Here is a 25054-nt window from a genome sequence, read left to right on the forward strand (position 1 = left end):
ATACTCCAAATAAGGTCTCACTAGTGCTCTGTAGAGCGGCATGAGCACCTCCCTCTTTCTACCGGTAATTCCTCTCCCTATACACCCAAGCATTCTGTTAGCATTTCCTGCTGCTCTATGACATTGTCTGCCTACCTTTAAGTCTTCTGAAATAATGACCCCCAAATCCCTTTCCTCAGATACTGAGGTTAGGACTGTATCACTGATTTTATATTCTGCTCTTGGGTTTTTATGCCCCAGGTGCATTATCTTGCACTTAACAACATAAAATTTTAGTTGCCAGATTTTTGACCATTCCTCTAGTTTTCCTAAATACTTTTCCATTTGGTGTATCCCTCCAGGAACATCAACCCTGTTACAAATCTTTGTGTCATCAGCAAAAAGACACACCTTACCATTGAGGCCTTCTGCAATATACACTGCTCAAAAAAATAAAGGGAACACTTAAACAACACAATGTAACTCCAAGTCAATCACACTTCTGTGAAATCAAACTGTCCACTTAGGAAGCAACACTGAGTGACAATCAATTTCACATGCTGTTGTGCAAATGGGATAGACAACAGGTGGAAATTATAGGAATTAGCAAGACACCCCCAATAAAGGAGTGGTTCTGCAGGTGGTGAACACAGACCACTTCTCAGTTCCTATGCTTCCTGGCTGATGTTTTGGTCACTTTTGAATGCTGGCGGTGCTTTCACTCTAGTGGTAGCATGAGACGGAGTCTACAACCCACACAAGTGGCTCAGGTAGTGCAGCTTATCCAGGATGGCACATCAATGCGAGCTGTGGCAAGAAGGTTTGCTGTGTCTGTCAGCGTAGTGTCCAGAGCATGGAGGCGCTACCAGGAGACAGGCCAGTACATCAGGAGACGTGGAGGAGGCCGTAGGAGGGCAACAACCCAGCAGCAGGACCGCTACCTCCACCTTTGTGCAAGGAGGAACAGGAGGAGCACTGCCAGAGCCCTGCAAAATGACCTCCAGCAGGCCACAAATGTGCATGTGTCTGCTCAAACGGTCAGAAACAGACTCCATGAGGGTGATATGAGGGCCCGACGTCCACAGGTGGGGGTTGTGCTTACAGCCCAACACCGTGCAGGACGTTTGGCATTTGCCAGAGAACACCAAGATTGGCAAATTCACCACTGGCGCCCTCTGCTCTTCACAGATAAAAGCAGGTTCACTCTGAGCACATGTGACAGACGTGACAGAGTCTGGAGATGCCGTGGAGAACGTTCTGCTGCCTGCAACATCCTCCAGCATGACCGGTTAGGCATTGGGTCAGTAATGGTGTGGGGTGGCATTTCTTTGGAGGGCCACACAGCCCTCCATGTGCTCGCCATAGGTAGCCTGACTGCCATTAGGTACCGAGATGAGATCCTCAGACCCCTTGTGAGACCATATGCTGGTGCGGTTGGCCCTGGGTTCCTCCTAATGCAAGACAATGCTAGACCTCATGTGGCTGGAGTGTGTCAGCAGTTCCTGCAAGACGAAGGCATTGATGCTATGGACTGGCCCGCCCGTTCTCCAGACCTGAATCCAATTGAGCACATATGGGACATCATGTCTCGCTCTATCCACCAACGTCACGTTGCACCACAGACTGTCCAGGAGTTGGCAGATGCTTTAGTCCAGGTCTGGGAGGAGATCCCTCAGGAGACCGTCCGCCACCTCATCAGGAGCATGCACAGGCGTTGTAGGGAGGTCATACAGGCACGTGGAGGCCACACACACTACTGAGCCTCATTTTGACTTGTTTTAAGGACATTACATCAAAGTTGGATCAGCCTGTAGTGTGTTTTTCCACTTTAATTTTTAGTGTGACTCCAAATCCAGACCTCCATGGGTTAAAAAATTTGATTTCCATTTTTAAATTTTTGTGTGATTTTGTTGTCAGCACATTCAACTATGTAAAGAACAAAGTATTTCAGAAGAATATTTAATTAATTCAGATCTAGGATGTGTTTTTTTAGTGTTCCCTTTATTTTTTTGAGCAGTGTATATTAAACAATATGGGTCCCAGAACAGATCCCTGAGGTACCCCACTGGTAACAAGACCTTGGTTTGAATATACTCCATTGACTACAACCCTCTGTTGTCTGTCCCTCAGCCACTGCCTAATCCATTCAACAATATGGGAGTCTACGTACAGCCTTATTCTACATAATTAAAAAACGAATCTTTATTTCATGATGGAATAACCTTTGGATGGTAATATATTTTCCACAAAAAGCATTTTATATTAAAAAAAATCCGATTTAAAAAATCATTGATTTTTATCCACCCTGAGGGGCTCACAAGCGGCACCGAACGCATCCGTACTGCCCTAATGCATTCTGAGTGGACGCGGATCCGCTCAGAATGCATCAGTCTGGCAGCGTTCAGCCTCCGCTCAGCAAGCGGACACTCGAACGCAGCTTGCAGCGTTCGGTTGTCCGCCTGGCCGTGCGGAGGCAAACGGATCCGTCCAGACTTACAATGTAAGTCAATGGGGACGGATCCGTTTGAAGATGACACAATATGGCTCAATTTTCAAACGGATCCGTCCCATTGACTTTCAATGTAAAGTCTGGACGGATCCGTCTGAACAACTTTCACACTTAGAATTTTTTCTAAGCTATAATGCAGACGGATCCGTTCTGAACGGATCCAAACATCTGCATTATAGGAGAGGATCCGTCTGTGCAGACAGCAGACTGATCCGCTCTGAACGCAAGTGTGAAAGTAGCCTTATATTCTCCTTCAAAGAAGGTACCAAAGGTTTAGCAGAAATAGTATATAGTATAGTGGCCCCCAGCAGTAATAATGCCCCCCATAGACACCCCCTGCAGTAATAACGCCCCCCACAGTGGCCACCAGCAGTAATGATGCTGCCCATAGTCGCCCCCAGCAGTAATCATGCCTTCCATAGTGGCCGTCAGCATAATAATGTCCCCCATAGGAAACAGTGACACCTGCACTCCAGATAATGTTAGTGGTGTCAGTGAAGGACGAATGCCAAGTACAGATAAAGCATTACAATGGCACTCATATTTCATAATGCAAATAGGTTCAATTGGGTCCAAATGCTAATACAGAAGTCTTCTAAAAACACGCCACAGGCTTATACTACTGAGGAAGGTCTATTGTGGACCAAAACGTCTATATATATAAGCCCCGCTTAATATCACATATGTAACCTGTTTGGACCTAATTGAACGTATCTGCATTATGAATTATAAAAAATAAGAGCGCCGTGGGAATGGTTTATCTGTAATGTCCCCCATAGTGGCCCTCAAAATCACTTAACTCATCCACTTGCAAGACTGTCTTCTGACTTGTATCTGTCAGTAAATATTTTACCATTTCAACCAGGGATTTCCCTCTGTAAGGCTGCGCCTGTATTGCTGACCTATTGCATGTCCTATCTCTTGCAGCACTGAGGCACGGATCTGGAAACACATGGAAGCCCTTCTGTAGGATAGGTCTTATCTTTTGGCACATCCTGTGGATTGATGTCAATGGGTTATAACTGTCCAGCAGGCTGCTCTGGCAGAAGGACGGCCTACTGGAGTTCATAACATCCGGCTTAGCCGGAAACTGCTGAGCACTCCCAGGCCCCATTGAGTTTAATGGGACCCAGCGGGGATCCAGAGATTCAGCCGGCATTAGTGCAGCTGGACAAATATGGATGCAAGCAGCAATTTTTGCCTTGCTGAATCTCTGCACTAATGCCGTAAACAGGATCCCCGCTGGGTCCCATTATAGCTAATGGGCTCCCGCAGGGAAAGGTAATGTCCGGTTATGGCAGATACGATGAACCCGCGTCATGTCATTGCCATCTATGTTGTGCTAAATCCATGACTTGGGGCAATCCTTTGCATGTGCAATGCCATATACCTATGCATATACTAACAGCCCATTTAAAAAGGCCAATGAACAGGGCAGTGACTGGTAATGAACTATCCGCTCCTGATCAATGGCTGCTGACTGCTCTGCACTTGCATGTAGCGATCATCCATCTCCATACAGATTCATCGTTTGCAGGCAGCACATCCCCTGCTTACACAGAGAGATATGCTGGAGACAAACGAGGATTTTAGATCACTCAGCGAATGAAAGTTTGTAGGGTCATCAGTGTGACTTTTACACTGGGCAATTATTGGGAAGGAGCATTTGTACAAACATTCATCTCTGATAATTGTCCCGATCCTTGGCCCGTTTAAAAGAGCCATAATACTTAGGGCTCGTTCACACGAACGTTTTTTGCGTTCCGTATACAGGCCGTTTATTGCGTTCCGTATACGGAACCATTCATTTCAATAGGTCCGCAAAAAAAACAGAATGTACTCCGTGTGCATTCCGTTTCCGTATGTCCGCAATTCCATTCCGCTAGATTTTGAGTCTTGTTCTATTCTTGTCCGTAAATCACGGTCTGTGGCTCCATTCAAGTCAATGGGTCCGCAAAAAACGTATCCGTATGTCTTCCGTATCCGTTCCGTTTTTTGCGGAACCATCTATTAAAAATGTTATGCCCAGCCCAATTTTTTCTATGTAATTACTGTATACTGTATAGGCCATACGGAAAAACGGAACGGAAAAACGGAACCTAAATGGAAACACAACGGAAACAAAAAACGGAACAACGGATCCAGAAAAAACGGCCCGCAAAACACTGAAAAAGCCATACGGTCGTGTGAAAGAGGCCTTACTGAGTAATTTTTCTTTTCCAGTGAAACTATGCAGTGACAGTACGTTTTAACGGTAGCAGAAAAACAACTAGAACAACCAGACACTAAATAACTGGGGTAGAAGTGCATCCTGCAAGAGTGCACAATGCTGGATCTCAGGCCTCATGCACACGACCGTTTTTTTTTTTTAAGGTCCGCAAAAACGGGGTCCGTAGGTCCGTGGTCCGTGATTCGTGACCGATTTTTCGTCCGTGGGTCTTCCTTGATTTTTGGAGGATCCACGGACAGGAAAAAAAAAGTCGTTTTGGTGTCCGCCTGGCCGTGTGGCCGTCCTGACTTACAATGCAAGTCAATGGGGACGGATCCGTTTGACGTTGACACAATATGGTGCAATTGCAAACGGATCCGTCCCCCATTGACTTTCAATGTAAAGTCAGGAGTCCCTATTATACCATCGGATCTGAGTTTTCTCCAATCCGATGGTATATTTTAACTTGAAGCGTCCCCATCACCATGGGAACGCCCCTATGTTAGAATATACTGTCGGATATGAGTTAGATCGTGAAACTCAGATCCGACAGTATATTCTAACAGAGGCGTTCCCATGGTGAAGGGGACGCTTCAAGTTAGAATATACACTGCTCAAAAAAATAAAGGGAACACAAAAATAACACATCCTAGATCTGAATTAATTAAATATTCTTCTGAAATACTTTGTTCTTTACATAGTTGAATGTGCTGACAACAAAATCACACAAAAATAAAAAAATGAAAATCAAATCTTTCAACCCATGGAGGTCTGGATTTGGAGTCACACTCAAAATTAAAGTGGAAAAACACACTACAGGCTGATCCAACTTTAATGTAATGTCCTTAAAACAAGTCAAAATGAGGCTCAGTAGTGTGTGTGGCCTCCACGTGCCTGTATGACCTCCCTACAACGCCTGTGCATGCTCCTGATGAGGTGGCGGACGGTCTCCTGAGGGATCTCCTCCCAGACCTGGACTAAAGCATCTGCCAACTCCTGGACAGTCTGTGGTGCAACGTGACGTTGGTGGATAGAGCGAGACATGATGTCCCAGATGTGCTCAATTGGATTCAGGTCTGGGGAACGGGCGGGCCAGTCCATAGCATCAATGCCTTCGTCTTGCAGGAACTGCTGACACTCCAGCCACATGAGGTCTAGCACTGTCTTGCATTAGGAGGAACCCAGGGCCAACCGCACCAGCATATGGTCTCACAAGGGGTCTGAGGATCTCATCTCGGTACCTAATGGCAGTCAGGCTACCTCTGGCGAGCACATGGAGGGCTGTGCGGCCCTCCAAAGAAATGCCACCCCACACCATTACTGACCCAATGCCAAACCGGTCATGCTGGAGGATGTTGCAGGCAGCAGAACGTTCTCCACAGCGTCTCAAGACTCTGTCACGTCTGTCACATGTGCTCAGTGTGAACCTGCTGTCATCTGTGAAGAGCACAGGGCGCCAGTGGCGAATTTGCCAATCTTGGTGTTCTCTGGCAAATGCCAAACGTCCTGCACGGTGTTGGGCTGTAAGCACAACCCCCACCTGTGGACGTCGGGCCCTCATATCACCCTCATGGAGTCTGTTTCTGACCGTTCGAGCAGACACATGCACATTTATGGCCTGCTGGAGGTCATTTTGCAGGGCTCTGGCAGTGCTCTTCCTGTTCCTCCTTGCACAAAGGCAGAGGTAGCGGTCCTGCTGCTGGGTTGTTGCCCTCCTACGGCCTCCTCCACGTCTCCTGATGTACTGGCTTGTCTCCTGGTAGCGCCTCCATGCTCTGGACACTACGCTGACAGACACAGCAAACCTTCTTGCCACAGCTCGCATTGATGTGCCATCCTGGATAAGCTGCACTACCTGAGCCACTTGTGTGGGTTGTAGACTCCGTCTCATGCTACCACTAGAGTGAAAGCACCGCCAGCATTCAAAAGTGACCAAAACATCAGCCAGGAAGCATAGGAACTGAGAAGTGGTCTGTGGTCACCACCTGCAGAACCACTCCTTTATTGGGGGGTGTCTTGCTAATTGCCTATAATTTCCACCTGTTGTCTATCCCATTTGCACAACAGCATGTGAAATTGATTGTCACTCAGTGTTGCTTCCTAAGTGGACAGTTTGATTTCACAGAAGTGTGATTGACTTGGAGTTACATTGTGTTGTTTAAGTGTTCCCTTTATTTTTTTGAGCAGTGTACTAAGAACTGTGTACATGACTGCCCCCTGCTGCCTGGCAGCACCCGATCTCTTACAGGGGGTTGTGATCCGCACAATTAATCCCTCAGGTGCCGCACCTGAGGGGGTTAATTGTGCGTATCATAGTCCCCTGTCAGAGATCAGGGGCTGCCAGGCAGCAGGGGGCAGACCCCCCTCCCTCCCTCTCTCTATTGTATTAATTTCATTGGTGGCCAGTGTGCGGCCTCCCCTTCCCCCTGATCATTGGTGGCAGCGGAGAGTTCTGATCAGAGTCCCAGTTTAATCGCTAGGGCTCCGATCGGTAACCATGGTAACCAGGATGCTACTGCAGTCCTGGTTGCCATGGTTACTTAGCAATATTAGAAGCATCATAATTACCTGCTGCGCTGTCTGTGACCGGCCGGGAGCTCCGCCTACTGGTAAGTGACAGGTCTGTGCGGCGCATTGCTTAATGATCTGTCACTTACCAGTAGGAGGAGCACCCGGCCGGTCACAGACAGCAATATTAGAAGCATCATACTTACCTGCTGCGCTAAGTAACCATGGCAACCAGGACTGCAGTAGCGTCCTGGTTGCCATGGTTACCGATCGGAGCACCAGCGATTAAACTGGGACTCCGATCAGAACTCTCCGCTGCCACCAATGATGGGGGGGGGGGGGGGAGAGGCCGCACACTGTGCCACCAATGAAAATAATACAATAGAGGGAGGGAGGGGGGGCCGGGGGAGGCCGCACACTGTGCCACCAATGAAAATAATACAATAGAGGGAGGGGGGGGGGCCGCACACTGTGCCACCAATGAAAATAATACAATAGAGGAAGGGGGGGGGCCCACTGGCCACCAATGAAATTAAAACTGGGGAGGGGGGTCTGCCCCCTGTTGCCTGGCAGCCCCTGATCTCTTATAGGGGGCTATGATATGCACAATTAACCCTTTAGGTGCAGCACCTAAGGGGTTAATTGTGCGGATCACAGCCCCCTGTAAGAGATCGGGTGCTGCCAGGCAGCAGGGTGTAGTCATGTACACAGTTCGTAGTATATTCTAACTAGAAGCGTCCCCATCACTATGGGAACGTCTCTGTGTTAGAATACTGTCGGATATGAGTTTTCACGAAGTGAAAACTCAGATCTAAAAAGCTTTTATGCAGACGGATCAGCGGATCCGTCTGTATGAAAGTAACCTACAGCCACGGATTACGGACGCGGATGCCAATCTTGTGTGCATCCGTGTTCTTTCACGGACCCATTGACTTGAATGGGTCCGTGAACCGTTGTCTGTCAAAAAAATAGGACAGGTCCTATTTTTTTGACGGACAGGGAACACTGATCACGGTTGCTGATGAACAACGGTGCATTTTCTGAGTTTTCAACGGACCCATTGAAAGTCAATGGGTCCGCAGAAAATCACGGAAAACGGAACAACGGCCACGGATGCACACAACGGTCGTGTGCATGAGGCCTTAAAAAGACTACAAAATGGTAAAAAAAATGGCTTTAATATAGATCCTTTAAAGACTATACAGCCAGCATTCCTAGGACCTGGAGGGTGCCAAATTATCACACGTTATGAATTATAGGACTTCTGAGCAGAGTGGATTTGATTTAAATCACTAGTCAGTAAGGCTTGATTTAAATCACAGTTTTCTACATAAAGACTAATTCTTGCTGGTATAACTTATAATATGCAAGTAGATGAAGATTTTTAGAATAACTTTTCATATTAGTTTGATTAGGTTAATTCTGTATTCATAGGTTTGTAGAAGTTAGGATTAAGGTCTTTTTCTCAACTCTGTTCATGTTATAACATTTTTGCTGTGAAGAAGAGGCATGTGATCTTTGCTGAGTCAAATTCAGTTTTGAGAACTGCAAAAGTAAACCAAGCATCTGTGATAATATCTTGTAGGCAGAGAAACTGCCCAATAATCTTACAAAAACCTCTGGAAGAGCATGACATTGTGAATGGATTAATGGAATTTATTTACCAAAAAAATTTAACATATACAGCCTTATTCTACATAATTAAAAACCAAATCTTTATTTCATGATGGAATAACCTTTGGCTGGTAATATATTTTCCTCAAAAAGCATTTTATATAAAAAATTTAAAAAAAATCAGTTTTAAATAAAAAAAATCCTATATTTTTATTTTATTTTAAAATCATTTATTTTTATCCACCCTGCTTCTGAGGGTACCTTCACACTTGCGGCAGAGGATTCCGGCAGGCAGAAAACGTATGCAAACTAGGGTTGGGCGATATACTGGTGTTCACGATATACCGCGGTATTAAAAAACTGCGATAATCGCAGTTTCCTAATTACCGCGGTATTTTGTGACGTAATCGAAACGGTCATGTGCGCTGACCGCTTCTAAATCTGCGTCCGCCCGCCCCTGCACCTTGCATAGCGCTGAGTACAAACACATTACTTCCCCTCCCGCCACTCGCTCCTTCTTGCTCCGCCTCCCTTATTCAAGTCTCCAGACTCCACCCACCATCTGACATCACCGCCCGTCACCCACCCGTGTCGGTTCTATTGTATGTGGCGAACTCTGTGTGAGTAGGGTGTCTCTAGAGAGACTTTTCCTGCGGCTGCCTCGCTCGTGTGCTCTGATGACAAAATTAGAAACGTATTACTTCCCGCAGCGGGCCGCCCCCGACTCTCCCTCCTCCTTGCTCCCATATTCAAATCTACGCCCACCGACATCTCATGTCAGAATCAGAGCACACAAGCGAGGCAGCCGCAGGAAAAGTCTCTCCAGACTTCCTCCGCAGAAGAGTTCGCCACTTCGCCCGACTCCTGGCCTGCGAGGAGTGTCCAGGCAGAGGAACAGGAGTGACTTAGACCCTAAAAAGCATAGAATAGTGTCAGCACATTGATCTATAATAGCAGGCATTAGGGAATAATGAGTCACATGAGCAACAAGAAGATATTACTGTATGTATGGTGGGCTGTGGCCACAAGACTTTATTGCAACGTCTCCTTGTGGCTGCCCCCACACAGTGCAACGTCTCCTTGTGGCTGCCCCCACACAGTGCAACGTCTCCTTGTGGCTGCCCCCACACAGTGCAACGTCTCCTTGTGGCTGCCCCCACACAGTGCAACGTCTCCTTGTGGCTGCCCCCACACAGTGCAACGTCTCCTTGTGGCTGCCCCCACACAGTGCAACGTCTCCTTGTGGCTGCCCCCACACAGTGCAACGTCTCCTTGTGGCTGCCCCCACACAGTGCAACGTCTCCTTGTGGCTGCCCCCACACAGTGCAACGTCTCCTTGTGGCTGCCCCCACACAGTGCAACGTCTCCTTGTGGCTGCCCCCACACAGTGCAACGTCTCCTTGTGGCTGCCCCCACACAGTGCAACGTCTCCTTGTGGCTGCCCCCACACAGTGCAACGTCTCCTTGTGGCTGCCCCCACACAGTGCAACGTCTCCTTGTGGCTGCCCCCACACAGTGCAACGTCTCCTTGTGGCTGCCCCCACACAGTGCAACGTCTCCTTGTGGCTGCCCCCACACAGTGCAACGTCTCCTTGTGGCTGCCCCCACACAGTGCAACGTCTCCTTGTGGCTGCCCCCACACAGTGCAACGTCTCCTTGTGGCTGCCCCCACACAGTGCAACATCTCCTTGTGGCTGCCCCCACACAGTGCAACATCTCCTTGTGGCTGCCCCCACACAGTGCAACGTCTCCTTGTGGCTGCCCCCACACAGTGCAACGTCTCCTTGTGGCTGCCCTCATACACTGCAACGTCTCCTTGTGGCTGCCCCCACACAGTATAACGTCTCCTTGTGGCTGCCCCCACACAGTATAACGTCTCCTTGTGGCTGCCCCCATACAGTGCAACGTCTCCTTGTGGCTGCCCCCATACACTGCAACGTCTCCTTGTGGCTGCCCCCACACAGTATAACGTCTCCTTGTGGCTGCCCCCACACAGTATAACGTCTCCTTGTGGCTGCCCCCACACAGTATAACGTCTCCTTGTGGCTGCCCCCATACAGTGCAACGTCTCCTTGTGGCTGCCCCCATACAGTGCAACGTCTCCTTGTGGCTGCCCCCACACAGTGCAACGTCTCCTTGTGGCTGCCCCCACACAGTGCAACGTCTCCTTGTGGCTGCCCCCATACAGTGCAACGTCTCCTTGTGGCTGCCCCCATACAGTGCAACGTCTCCTTGTGGCTGCCCCCATACAGTGCAACGTCTCCTTGTGGCTGCCCCCATACAGTGCAACGTCTCCTTGTGGCTGCCCCCATACAGTGCAACGTCTCCTTGTGGCTGCCCCCATACAGTGCAACGTCTCCTTGTGGCTGCCCCCATACAGTGCAACGTCTCCTTGTGGCTGCCCCCATACAGTGCAACGTCTCCTTGTGTTTTTTTTCTTTTAAACTGGTATTTATCACGATATATATCGTTATCGCGATAAATTTCTTAATATCGTTATCATCTGAATATTTTTGATATCGCCCAACCCTAATGCAAAGTTGCAAACTGATGGCATTTGTCAGACGGATCAGGATCCTGATCCGTATGACAAATGCATTGATATTTCGGATCCGTCTCTCCAGTGTCATCTGGAAAAACGGATCCGGCGTTTATTTTTTTCACATTTTTTGTGGTCTGAGCATGCCGCAATCCGTTTTGCCGGGACACTCAGGATCCGGCATGTGTTCAGGAATTTTGGACGGAGATAAAACCATAGCATGCTGTGGTATTATCTCGGTCCTGAAAAGTCTAAAAGACTGAACTGATGACATCCTGAACGGATTACTCTCCATTCAGAATGCATTAGGATAAAACTGATCAGTCTTTTTCCGGTATTGAGCCCCTAGGATGGAATTCTATGCCGGAAAAGAAAAACGCCTGTGTGAAAGTACCCTTAATCTCATCATGCACCCGGATGTAACGGGTTTTCGGAGCAGGCTCGGCTCAGCTTACTCCGCTGGTGGTGAAATACAGCTGACCATATCAAAGATCCGGAACTTCATCCTATTGAAACTTCAAGAATTTATTTCATCTTTAAAAATCTGCAATCCAGTAATATGACCCCACCCCATGCGTGATACAAGAGGGGTTTCACTTTGTATGCAGTAAGCCATGACCAAGGACACGCAAATGGGTTAAAAAGTATATAGGATTTACTTGTAAATTTGGAGAGCATTAAGAGAGAAAAGCAAATATAAAATATGACCCAACCTAGGACCTGCGGTTCTCTGCTGAGCTTTCTAGTTCTTTTTACCCACCTCGCTACTCTTACGTCTGCCCGGCCTCCCAATGCTGTCCACCGCGGCCTACTCCCTGGTCCTGGGCCTCCCTGCCCAGAGTCCTGCTCACAAACACCATCTTTCTAGTGATGTGCACATGCTGATTCCTGGCTCCTTAAAGGGCTAGAACACACCCCAATATCCAACTGCCTCAGTCAACAGACCCTGAGCAATAAGGTCTGTAAGTTTACCAGTCTCTGCTAAAGTGTTCCTCAGTTTAGTATATTTGACATTTAACCAGGCTTGTCCCCTGACATGTCTACCTGTCCTGCCCTCCTTTCTGTATGACCCTGACCTATGCCCGACTGCCCCCATCTGCAGTCTTTGCACCAGGTTTCACTACCTCCCACCCATCCCTGCAGCAGCTGTTGCCACCTGTGGAGTAGTCCACAGCTCTCTGCAGATTAGGGGTGAAGGACCCACAATCCGTTAGACTCCGCAACCCGGCTGGGCCTCACATCACATTCACAGCAAGCTAAATCCGTGACCGTTCTAGACTGGTGAAATGCAAGATTATCAAGCAGTTGCTAGCCAGCAGACGAGTTTCTAGATTACTGCGTGCTACATTCAAGGAGTCTTAGGCCTAGTTCACACGAACGTATGGCTTTTATAGTTTTTTTGCGGTTCGTTTTTCACGGATCCGTTGTTCTATTTTTGAGTTCCGTTGTGTTCCCGTTTCCTTTCCGTTTTTCCGTATGCCATGTACAGTATACAGTAATTACATAGAAAAAATTTGGCTGCGCATAACATTTTCAATAGATGGTTCAGCAAAAACGGAACAGATACGATAGACATACGGATGCATTTCTGTATGTGTTCCGTTTTTTTTTGCGGACCCATTGACTTGAATGGAGCCACGGAACGTGATTTGCAGCCAAATATAGGACATGTTCTATCTTTCAACGGAATGGAAAAACGGAAATACGGAAACGGAATGCATACGGAACACATTTCGTTTTTAATGTGGAACCATTGAAATTAATGGTTCCGTACACGGAACACAAAAAAACGGCCCGTACACTTGCAAAAAAAAAAACGGTCGTGTGAACTAGGCCTTACTGCACATGTGATAGTGTCTATACCACATACTGCAGATACAATACAGACACAGATCTTAAAGGGAACCTGCCACCACACTTTTTACTATTAAACAGGCTGACATTATACATGTACAAATGTCACCTGAATTTAACTCTGCTATTCTTTTTCTAGTGTGCCTCCGTTTTTGTGCAATTATAACTTAGAGCAGGCATGCTCAACCTGTGGCTCTCCAGCTTTTGTAAAACTACAATTCCCACCATGCCCTGCTGTAGGCTGATAGCTGTTTGCAGGCTGGGCATGGTAAATCTCGCGACTGCGCCGTCCAGTTCAGTATTCGGCGCAGCTGGCGAGCATCCTTCCTCACTGCGCCTGCGCCGAATACTGAACTGGATGGTGCAGGCGCAAGATTTCCCCAGCAGACAGGGCCGGCAGGAGGAGACCAACGCTGGCCTAGCCCTGTCAATCAAGAGTAGAATGGAGTGGAAAGAGGTGGGCAAACTGAGCCTCTAGGAGCAGGTGCAACGCCCCCCCCCCCCCCCTCTGCTCCTAGAGGCTCATTAGTATATAATAAAAGTTATAATTGCACAAAAACGAGGGCACACTGGAAGAAAAAGAATAGCAGAGTTAAATTCAGGTGACATTTGTACATGTATAATGTCAGCCTGTTTAATAGTAAAAAGTGTGGTGGCAGAAACCCATTAAGATCTGTGTTGTATTTGTATTGTATCTGCAGTATGTGTATAAAGAAAGACAAATAGTGGCGCTCAGAACACACAGAAAGCACGGACTGCGCTGGGAATCAAGCGCAGAAATCCAGGATCAACAAAGAAAAAAGTGCAGACGTCCAGCTTCCAAATAGTGACAGCCTTTATTCTGCTTGTGCAGTAAAAACCGACCATGCATTCACATCTACGCGTTCCGGATCAACTAATCCCGATCCTTCCTCATGACAAAAGTGAAAATCCACACTCCGGTTTAAGTAGGCGTAGCCACTAATTACTAGGTGAGTAAAATTAACGTAACATCCATCCATACCCCCATTCAGTAGTGCATACATTTATATAAAAAGAGCTAAAAATAGTAAAGATACCCCAATATTACAGACATGATAATCAACATGAGAGACGGGAATAAATCAATAATGCAAAATAAGATCCTGCTTACGATTTAAACCTGATGGGACACGAGAGCCCATACAAAAGATCCAATATGATTCTCTATTTAGTAACTTGCGTTTGTGGTCACCACCTCTATTGGGAGGGTTCACTCTTTCCAGGCCTCGAACTGGTAGGCCTGTTACGTGACCCTGGTGAACAACCGCATAGTGAAGACTCACGGCTGAGACATTCCTTGTTTTGATAAAAGGTATATCTGACAGGTGTTTACGGATTCTGGTTTTCAGGCTGATAATAGTACAACCAACGTATTGAAGGTGACAAGTTGAACATGTTATGCAATACACAACATAACTTGTATTGCAGTTAACATATTTTTTTTTTACACAATAACAGCTTTTTTAAAACAAAAAAATGATGTTTTAGTGTCTCCATATTCTGAGCCATAGTTTTTTTATTTTTTGGGCGATTGTCTCAGGTAGGGGCTCATTTTTTGCGGGATGAGGTGACGGTTAGATTGGTACTATTTTGGTGGGCAAACGCCTTTTTGATCGCTTGCTGTTGTACTTTTTGTGATGTAAGGTGACAAAAAAATTGTTTATTTAGCACAGTTTTTATTTTTTACGGTGTTTATCTGAGGGGTTAGGTCATGTGATATGAGCCGGTCGATACGGACATGGTGATACCTAATATGTATACTTTTTTTTCCCCGCTATTTACCAATTTTTTTTTTACTTTATTTGGGGAAAATGACGTTTTTGTTTATTTTTACTTGAAACTTTAAATTTTTGGGGGGGGAAATCTTTTTGTCCCACTTTGGGACTTGAACTTTTGGGGGGTCTAATCCCCTTTACAATGCATTTCAATACTTCTGTATTGGAATGCCTTGGCTGTATGAGTACTACTGTGTGTATTACTCATACAGCTTCCGGCCTGTGAGATCCAGGGGGCTGGATCTCACAGGCTCATCACCGGAAGGCAGCGCTGATGCCTAAGGAAGGCATCGCGCTGCCTTCCATGCCATCGGGTCCCCCCTACAGCCGCATGGGGACCCGATAGCACCAACCGCCGCAACTGCAGGTAAAAGCCGCAGGTCTGAATTGCCCCCCCCCCCCCCCAGCGTTGTGACACGAGGCCCGCTGAATGATTTCAGCGGACATCCTGTTCCAATTAACCCCCGCCGCGCCGCAATGTAGTTTCAAAGTTAGGACGTACCGGTACGTCCTGGGTCCTTAAGGACTCGGCAAACATGGCGTACCGGTACGTCCTAAGTCCTTAAGGGGTTAAAGGGATTGCCCATTAGCCTGACTTAGGCTGAGTTCACACGGGCGTGACGGATTTGTTCAGGATGCGTCCCGGGTGTACTGCGGCAAACCCGCGCGAGTAGGTACCCAATTGCAGTCAGTTTTGACTGCGATTGCGTTCCGTTGTTCAGTTTTTATCGCGCTGGTGCAATGTGTTTTGCACGTGCGTGATAAAAACCTGAATGTGGTACCCAGACCCGAACTTCTTCACTGAAGTTCAGGTTTGGGTTAGGTGGTGTGTAGATGTAATTATTCACCACAGGTCCTTTAGCCGGCAGCACATGATTAAAGAAGTAAGAAGAGATCGGCAACTACGCGATCAAGAGGAGGAGGTAAGTAAATTTTATTTATTTTTTTAACCCTCAATTGACCTTCTACTAAGCATTCTGTATTAAAGAATGCTATTATTTTCCCTTATAACCATGTTATAAGGGAAAATAATACAGTGAATAGACTGTCATCTTAGCAACCATGCGTGAAAATCGCACCGCATCCGCACTTGCTTGCGATTTTCACTCAGCCCCATTCACTTCTATGGGGCCTGCGTTGCGTGAAAAACGCAGAATATAGAGCATGCTGCGATTTTCACGCAACGCACAAGTGATGCGTGAAAATCACCGCTCGTGTGCACAGCCCCATAGAAATGAATGGGTCCAGATTCAGTGCGGGTGCAATGCGTTCACCTCACGCATTGCACCCGCGCGGAAATCTCGCCCGTGTGAACCCAGCCTTAGAGCTTCTCTTTGAGTAGAGGCACCCGTCAGGGTTGTCCTCCCTCTCCATTGTTATTTGACATTTATATTGAGCCCCTTGCTGCCAGAGTCAGGCAGGATCCTGTGATTGAAGGGTTTGGGATATTAGGACTAGAGGACCGTATTTCTTTATGTGCGGACGATGTGCTGTTTTTTGTGAATCATACTAGTACCTTACATCCCGAACTTATTCATATAGTTAATGCATTTGGCGCAGCCTCGGGTTTTGATATTACTTGGTCAAAGACTACGCTTATGCCTGTGGATAAGACCTGACTATTCTATTGATGGGCCCCTGAGTTTACTTAGGATTTCTGATCCATTTGGATATTTGGGCATGATTATATCCCCCAAAGTTGAAGATTTTTTTTACATCTAAATCGGATTCCATTGATAAGTAAGAAGTGACCATATGGCTTCGACTCCCTCTATCTAGAGCTGACAGAACATCCCTGGTTAAGATGGTGATACTACCCCAACTCCTCTATATTCTTCGGAATTCACCATTGTGGATTGAAGATAAATTTATTTAAGTTAATCGAGAGAATTATTAAGGATTTACTTTGGGTAAGAAAGCGGTTGAGACTTAAACTGGACTATCCTTATAAGCCGATGGAACAGGGAGGGTTAGACCTTTTTATAGCTTCACAGCTATGGCTTTATAATCACTGGGAAGAAAGTCCACTCTGCATGTATTTGTTGAGTAGATCTAGGTATGATATGTTCACACTATTAGGCCCCTTTCACACAGGGGAGAATTCTGCGCGGGTGCAATGCGTGAGGTGAACGCATTGCACCCGCACTGAATCCGGACCCATTCACTTCAATGGGGCTGTGGAGATGAGCGGTGATTTTCACGCGTCACTTGTGCGTTGCGTGAAAATCGCAGCATTTTCTATATTCTGCGTTTCTCATGCAACGAGGACCCTATAGAAATTAATGGGGCTGTGTGAAAATCGCAAGCAAGTGCGGATGCGGTGCGATTTTTCTCACATGGTTGCTAGGAGATAATAGGGATGAGCAACCCCGGACCCCAATAAAGTAAATTCACTTTATGATTTTCCCTTACAACATGGTTATTAAGGGAAAATAATAGCATTCTTAATACAGAATGCTTACTAAAATGTTAATTGAGGGGTTAAAAAAAAATAATAATTAACTCACCTCATCCACTTGATCGCACAGCCGGCATAGTCATCTTTTAGGACCCGCAAAAGGACCTTTGATGACGTAATCGCGCTCACCACGTCGTGAGCGCGATTAAGTCAGCGCAGGTCCTGCTGAATGAAGATAGAAGATCCTTCTATCCTTATTCAGCAGGACCTGCGCTGACGTCACCATACTCACCACATGGTGAGCGCGATTACGTCAAAGGTTCTTTGGCAGGTCCTGAAAGAAGAAGAAAGAAGAAGATGCCGGCTGCGCGATCAAGTGGATAAGGCGAGTTAAAATATATTTTTTTTTTACCCCTCAATCAACATTTTAGTAAGCATTCTGTATTAAGAATGCTATTATTTTCCCTTGTAACCATGTTATAAGGGTATAAGGGAAAATAATAAAATCAATAGAACACCTAACACAAACCCGAACTTCAGTGAAGAAGTCCGGGTTCGGGTCTGGGTACCACAGTCAGTTTTTTATCACGCGCGTGCAAAGCGCATTGCACCTGCGTGATAAAAACTGAACAACGCAATCGCAGTCAAAACTAATTGACTGACTGGGTTTCCCTCAATGCACATGCGACGCATCCGGAGCAAATCCGGGACGCCCGTGTGAAAGAGGCCTTAGGCCTCTTTCACACGGGCGTTGCGGAAAAATGTGCGGGTGCGTTGCGGGAACACCCGCGATTTTTTCGCACGAGTGCAAAACATTGTAATGCGTTTTGCACTCGCGTGAGAAAAATCGTGCGTGTTTGGTACCCAAACCCGAACTTCTTCACAGAAGTTCGGGCTTGGGATCGGTGTTCTGTAGATTGTATTATTTTCCCTTATAACATGGTTATAAAGGGAAAATAATAGCATTCTGAATACAGAATGCAAAGTAAAATAGCGCTGGAGGGGTTAAAAAAAAAAAAAAAATGATTTAACTCACCTTAATCCACTTGCTCGCGTAGCCCGACATCTCCTTGTGTCTCCTTTGTTGAAGGACCTGTGATGACGTCACTCCGGTCATCACATGGTACGTCACATGATCTTTTACCATGGTGATCATGGTAAAAGATCATGTGACGTACCATGTGATGACCGGAGTGACGTCATCACAGGTCCTTCAACAAAGGAGACACAAGGAGATGCCGGGCTACGCGAGCAAGTGGATTAAGGTGAGTTAAATCATTTATTTATTTTTTTAACCCCTCCAGTGCTATTTTACTTTGCATTCTGTATTCAGAATGCTATTATTTTCCCTTATAACCATGTTATAAGGGAAAATAATACAGATCGGGTCTCCATCCCGATCGTCTCCTAGCAACCGTGCGTGAAAATCGCACCGCATCCGCAACCCCATTCACTTCTATGGGGCCTGCGTTGCGTGAAAAACGCAGAATATAGAACATGCTGCGATTTTCACGCAACGTATAAGTGATGCGTGAAAATCACCGCTCATGTGAACAGCCCCATAGAAATGAATGGGTCCGGATTCAGTGCGGGTGCAATGCGTTCACCTCCCGCATTGCACCCACGCGGAAAACTCGCCCGTGTGAAAGGGGCCTTAGAGTCTGGTTTATTATCCAGAGATCAACAGGGAATTTAGAAAACTATTTGTAAGGTGTGGAGCACTATTAGAGGTTGGTTGGGAATAAGGGGATCTCTCCACAGTATGCCGCTCTGACATAATTCTTATTTGCAAGAATTGGATGATTTAGCTGAAGATAAATATTGGCAAAATTTTTTTATTTTGTGAGTAATGGAGATATACTTCCTTTTTTGGAATTGACAAATCATTTATCTTGGTTTAGATATTTACAGTTACGTTCGGCACTTTCTAGCGTAAAGGGGAAAGTTTTGTTACAGATAGATACTTGTGAATGATTTGATGGGAAATCTGGGGGAGAAGTTTAAAATTTCTCAACTTTATAAATTGCTTCTTGTAGCACTATTTAACAATACACGTTCCTCCGGACAAAAAGGCCTGGGAATCTGGTTTAAGGATTCTGTCACCAGGTTTGGGGCTATAGAGCTGCGGACATGCACGGCTAGATCGCCGCTAGCATGTCCGCAATATATCTGTCCTATAGGGCTGTGTGCTTTTAATTTCTTTAAAAAAGGATTTTACAGATATGTAAATGAGTCTTGTATGTGTCCAAGGTGCTGCACTAACCTTCCTGGAGCCCAGCCGTGCCCAGCCACGCCTATGTCCTCCGAATCTCCTCCTTTCATCAACTATAGATAGCCATAATCTTGCGATGCGCGAGCTCGCGCATGCGCAGTTCTTTCCCTGAGGCTGATGCCAGCACAGGGAAAGAACACTATACCGGCACTGCGCAATGCGCGAGCTCAGGCATCGCGAGATTACGGCAATCTATCGTTGATGAAAGGAGGAGACATAGGCGGTGCTGGGCTCCTTCACAGGTGGGCGTGGCTGGGCACAAGTAAGGTTAGTGCAGCCCCTTGGACACATACAAGACTCATTTACATATCTATAAGATCCTTTTTTAAAGAAATTAAAAGCACACAGCCCTATAGGACAGATATATTGCGGACATGCTAGCGGCGATCTAGCCGTGCATGTCCGCAGCTCTATAGCCCCAAACCTGGTGACAGAATCCCTTTAAATAAACAAAGAAACACTGAGGAGAAATGGAATAAGGTTTGGGGGATCTGGAAGTTATAAGTCTTCCGTCCTTTACCCCACCATTATCCCTTTTTCCGTCTTAGTTGACGGAGGGGAGAGGAGACTCATCGCAAGGAAGGGAAGAAGTTTTGGGGTAAAAATAAGAAATGTAATAATGTTGAAGATTAAGTTAATAATTTTGTATGTGTTTTTTTTTTTTGTCAATAAAAAAAAAAAAAAGGGGGATTGCCCAGGCTAGAGATACTGATGACTCAGGAAAGGTGGTCAATACCAGATCGGTGGAGGTCAAGCACCTACCACCCCAACCAATCAGCTACTTTTGGCAGCCACTAGTGCTGGAAACTAAGCAGTGGATGCATTCGGAAGCACAGTCTGTCCTGTGGTGCCTGCCACAAACAGCCGATCTGCAGGGGTGCCCGGTGTCGGACCCACACTGGTCTGATCTTGATGTCCCATCCTGATGATAGGGCATCGATATCTGTAGCTCAAACAAACCCTTTCAGATTATGTCTGGAACAAGAGGCACAGTAGAACTACAACTCCCAGTATGCTGGCTACTATTACATGAAACTTTAAAAAAAGGAAAAATCACCAGGAACCACTGGTCCCAAAAACATTACAGTCAGTTTGTGTGGATGTCGAGGTCATGATTGACTTGTTGGATTAAGCATGGTTACTGCAGTGCATTGGGATCCCTGCAATAACGGACACGGACTGAAGTGAGCGTTCTCCTTGTAGTAAATGATATATGACGAGAACAAGCAGCCGTATAATTGATAGTTTATCTGCACTCACTGAATGAATCGTAGTGTTGGAGGAACTCGTCTTGTCTAGAGACGTGACTTTTTGGAATTTTGAAGAAAGAAAAATGTATATTAACTGTCCTGAACTCCTTCCGTTCCAGCACTGCCACAGCCATGACGTAATTTTTTAGCTACAGTGATGTCATGACGTATACTGCACATGACTACTGCAGCCAATCACTGGCCTCAGTGGTCTCACGCCGTATACAGCCAGAACAACAGGCACAGCGGGATGAATGGAGGGGATCAGAGCAGTAAGTAGCATTTTTTGTATTATAACAACCCAACACTGCGGCTGGTAATGGCACATTCATTCAGTGAACCAACCTCACCCAGTAACCCGCTGAACACATTATTAGGTCAGCTATTAGAGTGCACATAAAATATCAATTATACTGCCACATGTTCTCATCCTATATAATTTACACTTCAGTCGGTGTCAATTATAGCAGGGAACACAATAAACCGGCTTCATCTGACAAGGCAATTACAGCATTTACATCCAACAACGACTACGATGCAGTCAGCCCAGGAGATGCGGCCGCCACACGGACTGTTGGGCCAATCACGGAGGAATACATCTCCGCAATGAAAGTTGCACCTCACATGATCCCTCGCCATGGCACAACCTCCAGAGATACTCCACCTAACCTCCGTCTCAGCAGTTGTAAAACGTACCCATTGAGGGGTCTCTAGATCACAATCCGTGGACTCATAAAAAGTCAAAACACCTTAGGCTACTTTCACACTAGCGTTTTTTGCGGATCCGTCATGGATCTGCAAAAACCATTCCGTTACAATAATACAACCGCATGCATCCGTAATGCTTGGATCCGGTTCTATTATGTCTTCTATAGCCATGAAGGATCCATCTTGAACACCATTGAAAGTCAATGGGGGACGGATCAGTTTTCTATTGGGTCAGAGAAAACGGATCCGTCCCAATTGACTTACATTGTGTGCCAGGACGGATCCATCTCACTCCACAGTCCAGGACGGACGGTGTCCGCCTACAAAAGCGGAATGGAGACTGATCGGAGGCAAACTGATGCATTCTGAGCGGATCCTTTTCCATTCAGAATGCATTAGGGCAAAACTGATCCGTTTTGGATGGCTTGTGAGAGCCCATGACGGATCTCACAAACGGAAAGCCAAAACGCGAGTGTGAAAGTAGCCTCAGGCCAAGTTCACACTTCAGTTATTTCCATCAGTGATTGTGAGCCAAAACCAGGTGAGGGTCAAGAACACAGAACAGGAGCAGATCTTTCCATTATACCTGATCTCTGTGTAGGCCCCACTACTGGCTTTGGCTCACAAATCAATAATGGAAACAACTGACCAAGTGTGAACTTGGCCCAAGATGCTTTACTCCCGTCCACCAGTCCCCGTCCTGGTTTGACACTCCGGAAATGCGCACTGAGCCAATCACTGGTGAGGTGGACAACCCGCTAAGGCTGGTGATTGGCTGAGCAGGTCGTTCCTGGCAGGTCTGGTGTGTTGAGCTAGGACAGGAACCTGAGATCAGTGGGGACCTTAGACTAGGACTAGAAGGTGACCTGCAGTGGTCAATGTATGAGTTGTATAGCAAGCAGATGACATTCTGTGCTACTGTAAGGTAAGAGGTTGTCCCATTTGGACATTTACGCCTCTCGATAGGGTGCCATAAGTGTCCGACAGGCATGGGTACAATCTCTGGGACCCTCTTCTATCTCAAGAACGGGGCCCTCTGTAAATAGACAGCACGCCGCACATGCCTTCTCTGCTACTGGACTTCTGAAAATAGCCGAGCCAGCACGTCAACGTTTTCAAAAGTCCCACAGCGGGACATGGAGGGGTGGCCGTGCACATGCCCGAAATAAACAGCATGCGAAAATTAGCCTAGTGCATGACCCCCCCACCACCCAAAAATAAAAAATAAAAAAGACCACAAAATGGAGTCCCAATAAGACAGTGTATATCACCCTGTGTAGCATGAGCCAGGCAGCATCTACCTAACGTCTTAAAGGGATTGTCCGAGACTGAATAACATTTACATGGCAGTTTAAAAAGGCACAAAAAAAGGGTCTCTACTCCAGCACTGTGGTCCCTGCCAGACAAGTGGCATCATGCTGTATACACGTGACACTGGCAGACAGTGTGGGGGGCATCTCATGCCAGTCTGATACACCCTGTGCTGCCGGAGGATGCACCTAATTTATCACGAGGGACAGGCCTCCAGCAGTCCATGTGCCTGGAGTTCACTTTCAACACCATTTACCTCTGTTTCCAGGTGTAAATGTTAGTGACTTTGTTGGGTACACCGTGAAAACGCCTGTGTGACAAAACCTGGTCACAAAAAGAGGCCTTGCAACTATGCCAAACTGGCCTTAGTAGATGACCCCCAATGGCTAAAGCAGTGACGCGTGCACGGTCAGCATGTGACCGCTGAGCCGACACAGTCAGTAGCGCTGTACAGGGACTGTCGCCACTCTCACCAGTTCCACACACTGGCACCAATATCCTGAGCTGACATAGTCAGTAGCGCTGTACAGGGACTGTTGCCACTCTCACCAGTTCCACACACTGGCACCAATATCCTGAGCTGACATAGTCAGTAGCGCTGTACAGGGACTGTTGCCACTCTCACCAGTTCCACACACTGGCACCAATATCCTGAGCTGACATAGTCAGTAGCGCTGTACAGGGACTGTCGCCACTCTCACCAGTTCCACACACTGGTACCAATATCTATGCTGAGCTGACATATTCCGTAGCGCTGTACAGGGACTGTTGCCACTCTCACCAGTTCCACACACTGGTACTAATATGCTGAGCGGACATAGTCAGTAGCGCTGTACAGGGACTGTTGCCACTCTCACCAGTTCCACACACTGGCACCAATATGCTGAGCCGACATAGTCAGTAGCGCTGTACAGGGACTCGTCACTCTCACCAGTTCCTGCCCCGTCTTTATTTCTCTAGGTCACATCTACACATACTGGTGCCAATAGCTTCTGAAATATGGCCAACTACAGGAGAACATGTGCATCCATCGCCCAGGCTGGAGGGCTATACATATACTACAGGTCACTGTGACTGGATTCTGAGCAGTCTGTGGGACCAGGTGCCAGTGACCGCGCAATAGGCTCCTGCACACAGTGCCATAGGTGAGGCATCAGACCTCTAGGTACAGGGCAGGAAGCGTCAGCGCTCCGCTGTGCAACGTGTCACTGGCAGCCGGGCAGAGCCCTCTATGATGACTGCTGCCGTGCAGGGGCGAGAGGATAGGAGTAGTAGTGGTCACCCCGGGCAGAGCCCTCTAGGACTGCTGCCGTGCAGGGGCGAGAGGATAGGAGTAGTAGTGGTCCCCCCGGGCAGAGCCCTCTATGACTGCTGCCGTGCAGTGAGGAGAGGATAGGAGTAGTAGTGGTCACCCCGGGCAGAGCCCTCTATGATGACTGCTGCCGTGCAGGGGCGAGAGGATAGGAGTAGTAGTGGTCACCCCGGGCAGAGCCCTCTATGACTGCTGCCGTGCAGGGGCGAGAGGATAGGAGTAGTAGTGGTCACCCCGGGCAGAGCCCTCTAGGACTGCTGCCGTGCAGTGAGGAGAGGATAGGAGTAGTAGTGGTCACCCCGGGCAGAGCCCTCTAGGACTGCTGCCGTGCAGTGAGGAGAGGATAGGAGTAGTAGTGGTGGTCACCCCGGGCAGAGCCCTCTATGACTGCTGCCGTGCAGGGGCGAGAGGATAGGAGTAGTAGTGGAGAAGGGTATACGGTACAGGGCGCGCACTTACCCCCCTTTTCCCCTATGGACGGCTGCAGCTTGGCCGCTGTGATCACCAGGATGATCCCCAGTATAAACCACTCTTTCCTCAGTCTCTCCAGTAGGCCCATGGTGCCGCTGTGGAATAGAAGGTAGGCTTCCCGGAGCTACGTGACACGTCCGCTACATACAGGCAGCACGTCCGGTCTCTAAGGTAAACTCCACACTGGGAGGTTTGGCACAAGCGATCAATTCATTTCAGCGGGGCAAGGCATTAGCATCCAGTTCTAAGGAAGTCTCCAGCGCGCCGCCATGATTACCACGCAGCTCCGAATAGCCGCGCAGCATACTGGCTGGGGACAGTGCT

General features: G+C 47.3%; 1 protein-coding gene across 1 annotated transcript in view; it reads right to left on the reverse strand.

Annotated features, from left to right (window-relative positions):
• SLC10A7 (solute carrier family 10 member 7) overlaps positions 1 to 25054 on the reverse strand; it is a 251656-nt gene extending 226602 nt beyond the window's left edge. The window contains exon 1 of the mRNA XM_040418521.1: positions 24719 to 25054. Coding sequence (XP_040274455.1) covers positions 24719 to 24818 — 100 coding nt within the window. The 5' untranslated portion in view covers positions 24819 to 25054. The remainder of the gene's footprint in view (positions 1 to 24718) is intronic.

The sequence above is a fragment of the Bufo bufo genome, chromosome 2, assembly GCF_905171765.1.
Source record: "Bufo bufo chromosome 2, aBufBuf1.1, whole genome shotgun sequence".
NCBI lineage: Eukaryota > Metazoa > Chordata > Amphibia > Anura > Bufonidae > Bufo > Bufo bufo.